Source organism: Papaver somniferum, chromosome 1 (genome assembly GCF_003573695.1).
Source record: "Papaver somniferum cultivar HN1 chromosome 1, ASM357369v1, whole genome shotgun sequence".
Lineage (NCBI taxonomy): Eukaryota > Viridiplantae > Streptophyta > Magnoliopsida > Ranunculales > Papaveraceae > Papaver > Papaver somniferum.
The window spans coordinates 214,180,799-214,197,726 of NC_039358.1; the positions used below are offsets into that span (position 1 = coordinate 214,180,799).

The 16,928-nt window shown below is 36.3% G+C and overlaps 1 protein-coding gene across 1 annotated transcript; it reads right to left on the minus strand.

Annotated features, from left to right (window-relative positions):
• Positions 1–11,190: 11,190 nt before the first annotated feature.
• On the minus strand, positions 11,191–14,801 carry LOC113315453 (phosphoribosylaminoimidazole-succinocarboxamide synthase, chloroplastic-like). Its single transcript, XM_026563732.1, has 12 exons — positions 14,393–14,801; positions 14,108–14,209; positions 13,838–13,967; positions 13,617–13,709; positions 13,449–13,537; positions 13,186–13,266; positions 12,868–12,957; positions 12,593–12,682; positions 12,402–12,452; positions 12,255–12,301; positions 11,975–12,032; positions 11,191–11,883 (listed from the first exon to the last, which is right to left on the minus strand). Exons 1-12 carry the CDS (start codon positions 14,669–14,671, stop codon positions 11,818–11,820), a joined length of 1,176 nt encoding a protein of 391 aa, XP_026419517.1. The 5' UTR covers positions 14,672–14,801; the 3' UTR covers positions 11,191–11,817.
• Positions 14,802–16,928: the final 2,127 nt, after the last annotated feature.

A 16,928-nucleotide genomic window follows, 5' to 3' on the forward strand; every position in this document is an offset into this window, starting at 1 on the left:
CCCAACAAGACTTTCCGGATCTTTATGGTTATGCCGACCAACATCAACTATATTCATTCTCCACATGTCACCGGTTTCTTTGTTCCTCCAAAAAATAATCTTGAATGGGCATCCACACTTCTTTGACTTCTTCTTGTACACCCTAGTCGTCTTCTTATCATACACATAACCCTTTCTATTGTGACTTTCATCCGGCGACCCACTACACTCGCATACCATTTCAAACCACGTATATTTTTGTTGGGTGTTTTTCACCAGAACGCACATTTTCTCTTTTTCTTTCTCAACAATCCAATTTACCGCATCGTCTTTTTCCTTCCATTCCAAATCATTAGCATAATGTGCGGAAGTATCAGGACCCCTAACATTGTGAACTTGAGGCTGATCCGTCATCGGTACCAATGCAATCTACAAAACAACACAAGCTAGTTGATATGTACTACAAAAGTCGGCAGGGTCAATATATAAAACAACGCCGGCTAAAGAACCGCCGGCTTGGTCGAAGAACAAAAGAGTGCGACTAAACAACAGTCGGCGGGGTCGACGGATCCCGAACAATGACGACTTAAGCATGTTTCAAATTCGTTTCATGTGCTGCAAAAAAATCTTGTAGTCGAAAAATAAAACAGTGGCGACCAAACTATAGTCGGCAGGGTCTACGTACCACTACAATGCCGGCTTAAACATGTTTCAAATCACGACTTCTGTGTTGCAAAAAAACTTGTAGTCGACAGGGTTCATGTTTTCGATCTTGCCGACTAAGATACTGCTCATGAAAAGTCGGAGCATTGGGTAATATATACCACGTCGGCTTTTACAATCGGCAGGGTCGACAATCGTCGACCTTGCCGACACTTGGCAGCAAAAGTGAAAAAAAATAAAAAAAATCGATCATTTGCCTGGAAAAATCACAATCTTCACCACGTAAGTTGTCTACGTGATTACTTGCAGCTCCATTTTCTTCTTCTTGGTCATTGGATTCTACATTTGGCTCAAGACATTCATCACTTCCATACCCATCTTGAGTTTGAGGAAAATAAAATTGAGGATCATGCATATAATCCATTTGATCATAATCTAGTAGATCATCATACAAGTACTCATCTGTATAAAGAAAGCTAGAAGACTCCCCCACTTCAAAATCAGGATTTGAATTACTCATCTCACTCATATCACAAATTTCTCAAAAACCTTAACTCACCCCCCCCCCCCCCCCCCCCCCCAAAACCTCCTCTACTACTTCATTATCTTTCTTACTCTCAATTATTTCCAAATCCACTCATATAAATCAACTAACTAATCTAACTAATTTAACTAATCTAATCATTTCAATTAAATTAGTGTTAATCATTGCAGGGGAAGTTTTGCCATTTAGAAAATACAAGGTTAAGGGGTTGCTTCTTTTACTTAAAAATGACCTAGCTTTTGTCTTATTAGGTATACCCCAATTTTTTTTTTTGCTAATGAACACAACCATTAAATTAAGAAAAAACAGAGTTACAGAGTTCTTTTAGGTTCTCTTCTCTAATAAGAGAGTTCAAAAAAGGAGGAAAAGAGACCCAAAGATCCTTAAGACCCAGTTTTATAGATCGGCGTGCAAGCCGATCTGCTAGTTTATTTTTCACACGCTTAATGTACATAATTTTAAAAGACATAGAACTAGTAATTAAATTCCGACATTGCTCGACTAGATCACTACTTCTCCAAGCAATGCTAATATTGGCACCATTGCTGAATTGAACAAGCTGCAAACAGTCACTGACAAAGACAACCTTGGAAACATGCATCTCTTCTGCCCAAGAGATGGCCAAAATTAGAGCAGCAGCTTCAGCTCCTACTGCATCTGACATCCAACCAAAGTCCGCTCTAGAGCTTTTTACATTTCCTGCAGGATCACACCAAATAACACCCAAACCCATTTTATAATCTTTAAAGGAGACATCTATAAACATAAAATGATCTACTTCAGCAGTAGGGTACTTGAATTTTACAACTGACAAACAAACTGGATGAGACTGAGGAGAAATATAAGAACAAATCATTCTTTTGGTACCCAGAATGATCTTATTAAGATCCAAAGCAACATTCTTGAAAATAACTTCACATCTGATCTTCCAAATACACCAAAAGACAATAGACCCAATGCTGACCAAAGAACATTATAAGGGGAGACTCCCAAATCAGAGTCATGCCAGTACAAAAGGTAGTCATCAATCCAGTCAAAATCCAAGTAAATCAAGTGCTGTAAGGACAGAGCAAACCATATACGTTTCACCACAGAACAATCAATAAAAAGGTGCATAACTGTTTCTTCATATTGCTGACAGAGAGGACAAAGAGAATCTATTTTAGGGTTATAAGACCGAAGCATGGAATTAACAGGTAACATACAAGCAAATATTTTCCATAAGAAGAACTTAATTTTAGGCAAGCAATCAATTACCCAGACTTTCCTCCAGAAAGCAGAGGCAGCAGGTGACGGAAAGTCTTTCATATAAACTTTATTAGCAGACTTAATAGTAAATTTACCATTGTTGGTGTGAGCCCACATTAACAAATCATCTTGTAAAAGGTTTATTCTAATAGACTTAATTCTAGTAACCTCCTCAGTTGTGAATAAAGTAGAGATTAAATTGTCATTCCAACTATCATTTTGTACATCTAAAAGTTCATGAACATATTCATAGTCACCATGAGTATCTAAATTAGGCCCCGGGGGTGTAAATTCCCTGAAATCCAGTTATGAGACCAAATACGAGTAGAGACCCCATTATTAATTTTAACTACAGAGTTATCTTTAATAAACTTCAGACCCTTTACAATACCTTTCTATATCCAAGAAGAAGAATCAACGGCTTTATCAATTTCCAACAGATTCTGATTAGGAAAATATTTGTCTTTCATAAAATGAGAAAGCAATAAATTTGGTTGCTTCATAATCCTCCAACCTAGCTTACAAATGAATACTCTATTCGTAGCATAAGAGTTTCTAATTCCTAAACCACCATTTAATTTAGATTTACCTATCCCCCAAGACCGAAAATATGCTGCTGTCTTGGGATTTTTTTTGGACCACCAAAATGCTCTCTGAAGAGAGTCCATTTTAGAAGTAATAGTTTTCGGAAGAGGGAAACAATCCATTTGGTACACTACTAAACTAGACAAGACATGTTTAGTAACAATGGTTCTCCCTGCCACATTGATGTTGGTCTTTTTTGTAGTACCTAATCTAGTGTAAATATTTTCAATAAGAAAATTAAAAGAATTGGTTTTATATTTAGTAAAAAAAAGAGGTGTTCCTAAGTACTTTTCAGAGTTACTAAGGAACTTCATTTAAAGAATTCTAGACAACATCTTAATATGCTTATGATGCATTTTCCTACTAGTAATAAATCCAGACTTTTCAAAGTTAATTGCCTAACCTGATGCTTGAGCAAAGATAATAACAATCTTGAGAAGATTCCTAGCATAAGAGACAAAAGCCTTGCAGAACAACATACAATCGTCAGCAAAAAAGAGATGAGAGATCGAAGGGCTATTCTTTTTAAACTTGAAGCCTTGTATCAAATTTTTAACCTCCGCTTTCACTAACAGTTGAGACAGCACTTCCACACATAAGATAAAAATGTAAGGCGATAGACAGTCACCTTGTCTAATACCTCTAGAGGGGTAAAAACTTTGACCTGGAGAACCATTAACCAAGACAGAATATGATACAATACTTATACATTGCCCTATCATTTGACACCATTCATCACAAAACCCCAATTTTTTGAAGACAACAATAATAAAGGACCATTCCAGCCTATCAAAGGCTTTAGAAAGGTCAAGCTTAATAGCCAAATAGTCATTTTTATTGGATTTCTTTCTTCTTTGGAAAGTATGAAGAATTTCCTAAGTAATAACAACATTATCATGAATCTGGCGGTTAGCAACAAAAGCAGACTGAAAAGGTGAAATCAATTTATCCTTAAAAGGTTTCAAGCGATTAGTTAATATTTTTGAAATTCTTTTATAAACTGAATTTGATAAGCTAATATGCCTGAATTCATGAGGTGAAGATGCATTTTTTATTTTAGGGATTAAAGTAATGAAAGAGAAATTAATTTGTTTTAGTAGATAACGATTTTTAAAAAAAATTGAACATGAGAAACTATCTCATCTTGCACAGTCCCCCAATTATCCTGAAAGAAACCAGCCTGAAAACCATCAGGCCCCGGCGAGCTCCAAGAAGCAAGGTTGTTAACAGACTCTATAATTTACTTAGGGGTGGGGATGGCAATCAAAATAGCGTTAATATCATCATTAATGATGGGACTAACATACCGTAAAGCTTCCTTTATATCTTCAGTTCTCGGACAGGAAGTAGAAGAAATTTTCTTGAAGTGCATAGAGAGTAACCGAGTTATTTGATCTCTATCCTCAAGCCAATTTCCTTGGTCATCTCTAATTGTATGAATTGTGTTGTACATTTTCCTAAGATTCACCGTATTATGGAAGAAATGAGTATTTTTATCATATTGAGTGAAGTAATTTATCCTTGATTTCTGTTTATAGAAACTATGTTCAACTTCATACCAATAATCTAACTGCTTCGAATAATTCAAGATGAACTGACCTACTTGCGCAGAATAAGGAAGAGATTGTAAACTTTCTAACTCAGAATTAAGTTTACCTATAGTAGATTTGATATGACCAAAAGAATTAATGTTCCAATTACTCAAATCAAATTTCACATTCTTGAGCTTATTCACAACAACATAAGTAGGAGAACCAACCACTCTTTTAGACCAAGAAGAAAATAGAACATCTTTAAACTCAGGATTAATTTACCAGCATTTAACCAAAACAGGAAAATGATCTGAAAAAATCCTCCATAAGTTAGTAGCACGAGTTTGTGGAAGAACTGTGACCTGCTTGTCATTCATGAAAGCCCTGTCTAGTTTTTCTAAAATCAATTCATTCGGATTCTTAAATCTTCTATTGCACCAAGTATAAGTATTTCCAAATGAGACTACTTCATTCATGTTCATATCAAACAACTTGTCTTTAACAAAATTAGGAGGGAAAGAACTCAAAGAATTACCCCCCATTTTGTCCGAATCATGCAAGATAAAATTAAAGTCTCCTAGTAGTAGCCAAGGATTTTTATGATTAGCATTCATGTCACTAAGGAAGTTCCACTGATTTCTCATGCCAACAAGGTTTAAAGAGCCACAAACAAAAGAAACAACACAGTTTTTGATAGTAGGAGTAACATCACACAGAATATGTATCATATTTAGGGAACTCCCTAGAATCTCGATGGAAGGTTTCTCAAAATAACCAAAAGCTAGACCTCCATATTTTCCTATCGAAGGAATGATAGTCCAGGCATCATATGGCAAATGATGAGTGTATTTCTTAACAGTATCCTCATTTACCATAGTTTCTAATAAGCATATGCCGTCTAATCTATATTTCCTAAAAAGACTAAATAAATGCCTCCATTTTTTATCGGAGCAGCATCCATTAATATTCCAACATAAGAACTTCATAATTACAAGATCAAAGCACCCTAATTCAGAAATTATAAGTAAAAGAAACATAGGATATCAAAAAAGCAATGAAGCAAGCAAATAAGACTAGTAATGATATATGAACTTACATGGTCATGAGCTGAAGAGGGATCCTCAGCCATAGAGTCATCATCCATCATCATGAGATCAACTTCTCTATCAAACTCCTCATCGGTAATAACCGGTTCCAGTGGAAGAGAGACTAATGGAAATGGTTCTAGAATAATAGTATCCTTGAAATCTTTATTCTGAGAAGGCACACTCAAAAGTTCATGTTCAAAGCTATGTGGCATGAAACCATCAGTGAAAAAAATCATTTCAGAAATTGAACTGCAGGCATAACTTGACGACGAAACAACAGTCAGAGAGAAAGTTGAACTAGAAGTAGCCCAACATACATTACTAACCGCGGAACTCATACTTGATTGAGAACCAAAGCTACCAATACTGAAAGAAGAGGCAGCTGGAGAAGAAAATGCAGGAGCAGATGAAAGAGGTGTCCAACGTGGAGTCGGCATCATTGAAGAGGACGATGAAAAAGAGGTAGCCTCTAAATAGACATATTCAAAGGCAGTTTTTGGTCTTTTACCTTTGCGGTCTTGAACATTACCATTATCTCCCAAACTAAAATTATCAAAAGGTGACACAAAACATGAAGAGGCTCGGGGAGGATTTGCAGGAATATGAGGGTTCAAAGGTTCTCTTATAGTTAAGGCAGACACATCAAGTAAAGGAGATGGAAAAACAAGAGGAGAGATAGTTGAGTTCCTGTTACCGATACTACCCAATGGCTGGAGACTGACAGAGAAGGCAGAAGGTCTTGAATGGTCCCTGATTAATGGCTCACTTGCAGTGACATTTGACTTGGAGCTTTCTCCCCTTTCAACCTGTGACTTCACATTAGTAACTGCAACATGCGTAGCACGATGAGAGGGAGCTGGAAGAGCCCTGACAAAAATCCCTGATTGAATCTCCTTTCACTTAGCCTCATCATGATACATCACAAAGCACTTCTTGCAAGCACGAAATGGAAGCTTAGGGTAAAAAGCAGTCATTATGTAAGGTCTCTTAATAGAATTAAAGACTACTCTCCTTGTAAGTGGTGACCTCAATGGAACCATCAATCTGGCTTCATACCAATTTCCTGCTGGAGTGTCAGCTGCAACAAATTTTCCAATTTGATCAAACACCTCTCGCACCCTTCCTTTGTTGACCAGATCAGAGTGAATAGATATCTGCACTGGCATAAGAGTGACTTCCCAAACTAGATCAAAAATAGACTCTAGTGCATTAAGAGGTTGTACTGCGAAAATTTGACCAAAAACTAAGGTTGGCCTAGCAAGAAAAGCAATGTCCCTATCTTGACTCTTCTTAAACATTACAACAAACAAATTTTGATTACCCAATCCTTGAATATAAGGTTTGGCAAGCTTAAAATCAGCTGCAACAATAGGCCAGATCCTATTAAGATGATTCTTGACAGAAGTTTTATGATAACTTTTGGTATCATCACATAGAAGGGCAGCAAACCTATGTGGGAATTCTTCTACATCTTCATCTAGGTCTAAAACTCTAACTTGAGAAGCTGGTAATAATGCCATTTCAAAACACTGATGCTGAAGGAAACTAACAGATAAGTGATTAAAACTGAGGGAAAGTTGTGATGTAGTTGAGAGAGCTCTTGAGTTATAAATATAAATTCCACACCAGACTCAATGCAAGTTGAAAGAATGTCAAGCATGAAACACAACAGTAATGATACAGACATAGCTTTAATACTGAGATGACAATTAATTGCAGGCTAGTGAGAAGACCTAAAAGTCTAAAATCTTCTCTTAGTAACTCAATTGAAGGATAAGAGCAATTGAGTTGCATGCTTGCAGTTAAGATTTGACAATTCTTCCTTTAAGAAAAGACCATTAATGACTGAACAATATCAGAGCAATATTCTTATTCTTCAAGTTCAGCTTATCAAATGAACGAGCCTAATACCAGAAAGAATGCCGAGTGTAGTAAAAAATCTGAGAGAGCCACCCTCATCTAAGATTCCAATAGTTAATCTATATAAGTTGCAGACAGCTTTGAGTTTTAAATTCCAACTAATTATAATTAAAGAAAAGTAACACGACTTTTTATGTCTTGTGAAGAGTAATTAACTTCAACAAACAACCAACTTGAGAGATAAAACTTCAAATTCTTATTAATCTTGCTACTGAACTGAACATAATGAGACTAAAAAGCATCAACCTGATAAGATATTCCATTCCCAATACAAAAAAAAAATTGATAAACAAAAGGTATTTCTCTTATCTATAAAAATCATCTAATCCCTACTCTAGATAGGGTCTCAAAACATTCTGATGAAGCTTCAATTAATAAAATTAATCAAAACCCTTTAATCTTTCTGATTATACCAATCAATGAATCTGAAACAAAGAACTGTAATAATACCATATCCGTGAACCAAGACCATACACTAATATTAGCCTGACAACCCAAAGATCACTGTTGCTTTGCGAATCTCATGAGAATTTCCTGAAACTCTATGACTGCACCTCCATTAGCTCATGACCTAAAATAAAGCGAAAGGAAGAACTAGATTAGAAACAAAACAAGAAAAATGATTACAGAAGAAAGAAGCAACACTGTAATCTAGTAAAACTTTCTTAACATAATACCAAACTAAATTTAATCAGGAAAAGTTGAGGAAAACACAAAGAACCCTAAATTAGGTCATAAAAGAGAATCAACGATACTAAAAAATTCAACACCAAAAACCAAATTAAAGGTAGGAAAAAGGTAGAGAATCAAATGAAGAACATGAAATTAAATTAAGAGAAGAACAATCGGAAATTAAAGGTAAGAAAATGAAGAACAATTGGAAGTAGTTTGCTAAATTAAGAGAAGAATCGAAGAGAAATTTCCCGTTTGACTAAGTCAGCGTCATTCAATTTTTTTGATTTTAGGTAATACCCCAATCAAGCCAGGCAAAAGTTCCCGATTTTTTTTTTTACAATCCTGTTATAGGGGCGGAAAGTGTGATAATAATGTCCCTGTAGTTGGTTAGGGGGTCTCCTATAGGGTTGTAAATTGACTAATTTACCCATTCTATTTTGGTTGAAAATACATAATTTTCCTCCCCTATTTCCAAACCTAATGAATCAAAAAAATCAAAACAGTTCTTTTTTTCATCTTCATCTTCTCTTCTCCTCATCCATTAAAACTGAAATTTTCATCGTCCTCGATTAATCGGAAATTTGAAAAATTGATAATCATTGATTGAAAACTATATTAGAGATGCCGAAGAAGAAGGTTGACGAAGATTGAAGTTAGTTTTGTATCAAAAATCAGGGTTTGGAACAAAATTGAAATTGAAATTTCTGTGTAGCATGTGAGTTACGGTTGGTAATAACGCCAATTGGAACCGTAACTATAGATTTGGTTGATGTTACGGTTCATTTAACTCAAATACCAACCGTAAGTTCTTGATTTTGAGAAAGAATGTTCAGTTACGATTTTTTTTTGCAACCGTAATTGATTTACGGTTGGTCTCGATACTTAAGTTACGAACCGTAATTCTTTCTGGATGTTTCTTTTTTTTTACGGTTTGTATTTGCATCACTGTTATCAACCGTAATTGAGTTACGACTTGTAACTCAAATAACCTTACCAACCGTAAAACATACTGTGTCTTAGAAATTTATTCGGTTCAAAAATTAGTTGAAATACCAATCGTAAGTCAGTTACGGTTGGTCTCGATTCATTAGTTACCAACCGTTATTTGTTACGGTTGCTATATGATGTCATGTTTCAAACCGTAATTAGGTTACGGTTCGTATCGAATTTTTTTTACCAACCGTAACTGGTATTCCGATTGGGTTTTCCCAAATTGAACCAGTTACGGTTGGTATTCGATAATTTATGAACCGTAACACAGAGTTACGGTTGGTCAAGAGCACAATTCCAACCGTAAGTTCTTCTGAAAATGTAAAAGTTTTGATTTTTTTACGTATTTTAGATAGTTTTGAGCGACAAAAAGCTAATGGGAACTAATTTAGAAGTATAACTGGTCAGTTTCAGGCTCTGGTTCTTCACTTTATTGGCTAATTTCTTCAATTGATTGAGATTGACCTTGACTTTGGGTTAAAACATCTCTACCATCTAACAAATACTCCATATCAGGATCTCCATCAAGAGGTATGTAGTATTTGTTTTCTCTATATCAGGATCTCCATCAAGAGGTGTTTAGTATTTGTTTTCACCCATCTCAAATTTGCCACTGGAATCACTCATTTTGGTTGAATGAATCAAAATCTAGGGTTTTACAAACATCACAAAAGTTTCTTTTTTCTTCTCCTCACAACTTTTTTTTTCTAACTCTAAAAATCTGATTTTAGAATTATTATAAGTGAAAATTAATTATCAACACTAATCTTGATTATCATCATTAATCTTGATTATTAATAATAAGGGTTAATTGGTCATTTCCATGTTTTTTTTGATAAGGGGTGGCATGAATTACCATGTAATGACCCTTTTTGTCTTATTAGGTTGCCGCCCCTCTAATGGATCATGCCGCCCCTCTAATAGGATTGTTTTTTTTATATCTGAGTGTAGAAGTGAAATAAATAGAAGGTTATTATTGGGGCGTCACATTCCATTAGAGGGGCGTCACCTAATAGGACAAAAACGGGTCACCCATAAGTAATATCAAAAAACCCTCATCTCAAATAATTTTGTAATGACTAAACAACCTTTATTTAGTTAATTTTAATTTAATTTAATTAGATAAAAATTAAATTAATGAATTTTGTTGTGTACTTGGTGAATTCTGGGACAAAGTTTTTGTGGGAAGAAAAACTGGCCGTAAAATAAACTTCTACGGTTGGAAATAATCCAAATCTGGACGTAAAATCACTTCTACGGTTGGAAATATCCCAAACCTGGACGTAAAATCACTTCTACGGTTGGAATTAAAAGGAACCTGGACGTAAAATGAGCTTCTACGGTTGGAACTAATTCAAACCTGGGCATATAAAATTCTACGGTTGGAATCAATCCAAACCTGGACGTAAAATCACTTCTACAGTTGGAAATAATCCAAACCTGGACGTAAAATCACTTCTACGGTTGGAATTAAAAGAAAACTGGACGTAAAATCGGATTATACGGTTGGAATTAAAAGAAACCTGGACGTAAAATGAGCTTCTACGGTTGGAACTAATTCAAACCTGGACGTAAAACTACATGCAAATAAAATTCTACGGTTGGAATTAATCCAAACCTGGACGTAAAATCACTTCTAGTTAAAGGGTAATCTAGACATTTTGTATATGTGTTAGGATATCCCATAATCACTTTTTTGGACATTAAGAATCTAAGTAAAGCCCCTCTATTGGAGTGTGACGCCCCAATAATAGCCTTCAATAAATAAATGTGTCTAAAAGCAAGTATTATTGCCTGGTGATCAACGTCATTTTGACTGGAAAAATCTTTTGATCGCGCAATACAGCAATCATTATTTGAACCAGGAGCTCCATACATATTTTTTTTTTCCGGAATCTATAAAGCAAAATTTCTCTGCAAAATGTCAATTTTGAAAAAGAAAGTACTTGGACGAACAAACATGAAGTAAAAAAAAGCAGAAATATAAGAGTGAAAAGAGAGAATTGACCTAGAGTACACAAAAGAAACCAATTACCACATGAATGACAGATTTTTCCAGGAGGACATGTTTCCATACTCTCTAAATATTAATGCCCACTAGAAAAGGAGGAACTAAGCCTTGTTAATAACCCCAGGAAATTCAGTCTTCTTATCAGAGAATAGTCTAGCATTCCTTTCCAACCAAATGGTCCAAGCAATCATGGCTGGTTCCTGGTAACATCAACCAAATCTTCTGTTGCGTCTTATCCAACCCGGACTGGTGCCAAGCTATTCACAGAGACTTGAATGAGAGAGGCATCGTGAACTGAACATTCAGCTCCTTCAGAAAGAAGCTCCCCTGAAGTAAAAGTGCAGTGGATAAAGAGATGGTTTATCGTCTCAAGTTCATTACAAAAAGAACAAGTGCCCACTAAGTTCATGCCTCTTCTGTTAAGAAAAACTTTAGTTGGAATCATACTTTAAAAAATTTAAATCGCACACCACATCAAGAATCCAATTTTGGGTGGGTATTTGTGAGATAAAATCTTTCCAAAAGCCTGCAGATCCTCAATTGAAATCTCATCATGCCTAAGGGAATCATAGCAAGACTAAACTAGTTTTCCAATAGGGATGACAGTGCCATCGTAACACTCTGTGTTATCCTGTCATGAATGGGTGCCTGCACAAAGAAACCAATATTAAATACTTGTAATTTGTAGCGCATAGAGAAAGAAAAGAATATTCATTTATACACCTGTAACTGTAATTACCTCCATCGTTGGAATCTCAAATTTTGACTTTGTAATTGTTTCATAAAGGAAAATATATCTGCAGTAAGAAAATGCAAATGGACATAGTTAACAGGAGTGTCTACAGCCAAAATGCAGGAATAAGTTTATAAATAAAAGATGTGTCTTTTCTTTAGAAATCAGAATTTGTGGATTTAGAGATCGTTGACAGGATGATGTACTAAATGTGGCAACAGCAAGGTTAGTGTTTCTGGAATGATAAGAAACACGGGTTGTACATGTTTGTAACAGAAAATCATACCTCCAAGCAAGTTCAGAAACAAGTTCTTTAGGAGCATCAGGGAGAACCTACACAATCATTAAGAAGAGTGAGACAATGGCATCAATAAGATGAAGAAGCGCAATGTCTTTAGTCGATAAATGCTGAATTTATTAAAAGGAATATCACCTTGTCTTCATATGGATTGCAGTGATCTTTGAACCACAACCTCAAAAACTCCTACAAGAAAAACTCAAAACCATGAATCAGCAATCTCCGGTTTAAGACAGTGAGAACATAGAAATGCAGAACGTGTCGAACTACTTTTACATATAAATATCTATAAACTATCATAAAGCAAAGAGTCATTACAAACAGACCTTATCAACATTTTCAGGTTCAAGACCATTGTGAAACCGTTCTTCATATGAATTGGCAATCCAATACCTGCTCGAATCAGGGGTGTGTATCTGCAGCACACATAAAAATAAAATACTGTAAAGGTATTTCGAGTCTCAAATGACTATAAAATGATTCTCCGATTTCGTATTCCAACCATAGGCTTCTCGTACGATGTTTAACAGAATGTGGTATATCAGATAATCGAGATAAAGCTTTAGACAAAGCTGGCATACAGTTAGTAGCAATTACAAACCTCATCGATCAGATAAATTGTGCCATCAGCTCCCTTCCCAAACTCATACTTGGTATCAACTAATAGCAGGCCATGTTCTAATGCTACGCGCTGCAATTCCAAAGGGCAAGGAAAGGTTGCATTATTATCACAAAAAATTTCAGCCGGAAAATATTTAGTCCACCATAATTGTTATTGTTAATTGTTAATGGTAATAACTAAAGCCGATATTCAATAACTTTGGCAGTTGTGATAACCAAGAGCCCATAAACTTTGCATATCAGATGAACACAGAGAATAATACAAGCATCAATGATAGGCAGGATTTTGCATAATTACCTGTCCGAATTCAAATAAGCTCAGTGCTTTGGATCTCACTTCATCATAATCATCCGGAGTCATTAGACCACGTTTAATAATCTGGACATAACGTATTCGCATTAAGAAGTGAACTAGTTATCCAGATCCCATAAGATACACATAAAGTGGCCAGATTCAACAAGTCATCAAGGAGAAACTGATAACTCCAGATAATTTCCAATGTGGAAAAGAATTTGTATCACAAGCAGAGCTAGATAAGAAGGAATGGATGGCAGACATACCTCGTCAGGAGTTACTGGAACATCATGATCTACTGCTTTAGTAGTTGGTGTGAGAATATTAGCAGAAAGCTTTTCGTTTTTCACCATTCCTTTCATGCATAAACAGAAGTTAAGATCAATAGCTCACAGATGGAAATTGGAAAAGATTCTCTAAGGTACAAAACTAACCTTCTGGAAGAGCATTGCCACAGTAATTTCTGACGCCGTTCTTGTAAACAGTCCATAGTGATGTATCAGTACTCCCAGTCACAAACCCTCTAACTACAAATGTTCAACAAACCCATACATATATAAACAAACCACAATCTCACGTTGCACTACAGAATAGACACCTGACTAGACAAACAAGATAAAAATCATCAACAAGTTCATGAAACCGAGTTACTCACCAACAAACTCAACCGGGAAAACCGAGCATTTCTTTGCAATGGTAACATTTTTATCAGGAGAGGAAACAACTGCATTTGGTGTTATGTGCTGAGTTTTATCAAACCACCATAAACTCGTCTCATTTAGAACCTAAATCATTCATGTCAACCAATCCAACAACATTAAAAGGTTTAGATTTACCTTATCATACTTTGCAACTCATCTTTATACCAATCAATACCGAGCTTAGACCCCGAGCAGAATCTAAAATCATCTAAAATGAGAATTACCTGGCCTTTAAACGGAATTGAAGCAAGAACTCTATCGAAAGCACTCTGCCTATCAGTAGTAACCATAACCAAATAATCCCCACTATCATAAATATCTCTGACCTACAAAACCCAAGTATCAAAATCCAATCTTTTTAACGAATAATCATTCAAATCAATAATTAAAGTCATAACCGATTCATTTCGTACAAAACCCAGTATCAAAATTGAATCTTTTAAACAAATAAGAACCAAATTCATTTACAAATAACATAACATTAGGGTTTTTGTTTTTGAAGATTTTACCTTTCCTCTTATCTTTGATTTAAGAAAAGGAACAGTTTGATGTAGATTAGTTTCTGAAAGACAGTTAGACAATGAATTTTCAATAGCTTCGACAACATCTTGTCTCCTATTATTGAAAAGGTTTTGATTTGAAAGATTCATAGAAGAAATCGTAGTTGACAGACAATTCGTCTTCTTCTTATTAGTCTTGATTGTGGTGGTGAAGAAGGACGAAAGTAATGAAGTTTTGTTTAGGGGTTTTGCTGTTGCAGGGTTTAAGCTTGGGATTAAATTTGCCATTTTCACTCTAAAATTCTGTGGAGAATTCCTTGGGGTTTTGCTGTTGCACTTGCAGGGTTTAACGCAATTGGAGTCCTATTGGTATCCCAGCCAAAATGCTTTGTAGGACCCGTTGCCGCCCCCAAGACCGGCGCGGCCCCAGAGGGTTCAAGACTTGGTTTTAGATGTTGCAAATTGGGTTAGATTATGGTACGTATAATCAAATCAGTTGATCTCTTTCCTTATCCTTTCAATGCTTGTAGAGACTTTCTAGAGTATTATTAGGTCCTACTACGTCTACCGTCACATGTTCATTTAATCGTTTAAAATTTTCATGGGACATGACCGGTAATGATTGTGGTTCAGTGAACCAACTTCATCCACAATCACTCAGCCTTACATACTCGCATCAAAGTACGCATCTGCCTCCACTCTAAAGGCTTTGCACAACGGAAGTCTTTCTTCTTCTTTCTCTCTAACTCTTCATGCCCCCATAAGCATAAGAGGTTCTGCCATGCACTTGAACAATTCTCACACAAATCAGCAACACTATGAACACAAAGTATACTGCAACAAACCCATTTTATTGCACTAAAGGAAGATTACAAAATTTGTCCATCACATGGACTAAAACAGGCTATTCACCCTCTTAGTGAATGCCTAACTCTCTCTACAAAATCAGTGGTTCTTCTCCAATTGAACAACACTATTCTTATTGATCTCTAAGCTATTTATACATGCTAAAGATCAGGCCAAAACTGTGTGCAACTGCTTGCACATCTTACAGACAGCCACATGTCCACAGGTAGTTTTCCTAACCGCCAATCTGCTTTTAAACTGACACCATTTGTGTTGTCTTGCTGATTGAAGCCACACTTGTCTTGAACGGTTAGGGGCCCTCTAATAAGGTTATGAACTCATTTCATAACCCTTCCAACTTGTCTCGCACCTTTGGCACGCTTGTGAAGCCAATACCCAACTTCTAACCGCCACCTGAGCCATATTACACAACTGTTGTGCTTTATTGAATTCTTCCTTGATCCATTGCTCAGCCATCTTGGCCATGCATGCTTAACACTCTAAGCTAATGCACGAACAATCCTAGTGCTTCAATCATCGAGGCCAACTCCTTAAGCTCATTCCGGTTGCTCATGCATCATATGCTTCACTTAGTCATGCCAATTTGCTTAACAATATTAATGTCACTCTTGCATTACTAGCTTGTTTGCACTGTCCAAGATTTGGCCAGCCTTGAACTAATGTCATAGACCAACACCTGGCCTATTCTTCACTCTTGCATCATCCTTGAGTTTGGGCCAACTCAATTCCACATATATGCCTCAATGCCAACATCGCATGTTGCATCTGTCAACTTTGGCCTCGTCTTTCCAATCCCTCAATGAAGCCTCATTGTGTCGGCCAATAAGCTTCATTACTTAGCCAAATGTATTTAAAGTGTAGCGCCACCTTTGCGCTTCACTGGCCCTGCAGTGTTTTGTCATTCTTAGCACTTGACAGTCTATGCAGTGTCGCGTAATCATTGTTGGACACTGACTTGGCCTAAAATACTGTAACGCGCAATCATTATGTATCACTTGCATGACCTGTAATAGACCTCTCCCACCTAATTCGTTCAACTCCCTCGTTGAAAGCAACCAAGTATAAACTCTATACCGGTCTCAATCTTCGCTGCATGCACTTTCTGAACCTTTTCTGAAATTCGGCAATCTTTGCTAGCTTTTGCAAAACGCACTTAGCCAACTTCTATGCTTTAGCATCAGCACCACTTAGCTTTACTTCCTTGCCGTTGATCCCACTGATCTTGAGCTTTGTTGTTGTGTCGCGACCGCTTTCAACTCCATCTCAAATCATATATCAACACCCAAGTGCACTTGCGATCTGTTTTTATGCACTTTCAGAACTCATCTGAAATTCAGCAGTACTCTTTGTCTACTCCCTAATCCAACTTTCCACATCTGACTGCATCCGCATTACAAGTTTTTTTTCCAAGCTATTTCGTGCCTAAGTGTTCACGCCAAACAGCCAACATATCATCCTGATATGCATAACTTAGCTTATTGCCTTCAATTCCGACTGACATTGCACTCTTGCAATTCAACATGCCTTACTGTAGACTAAGTGTTCTTCAATCATTTTGCAACACTCTTGTGCAAACTCGACTGAAATGCATGCCATTAGCCATGACTTAGGATACCCGTGACATCACACCGCCTCACTGGACAAGGCTCCTCTTCACACGCCTTTGAAACCAGCAACT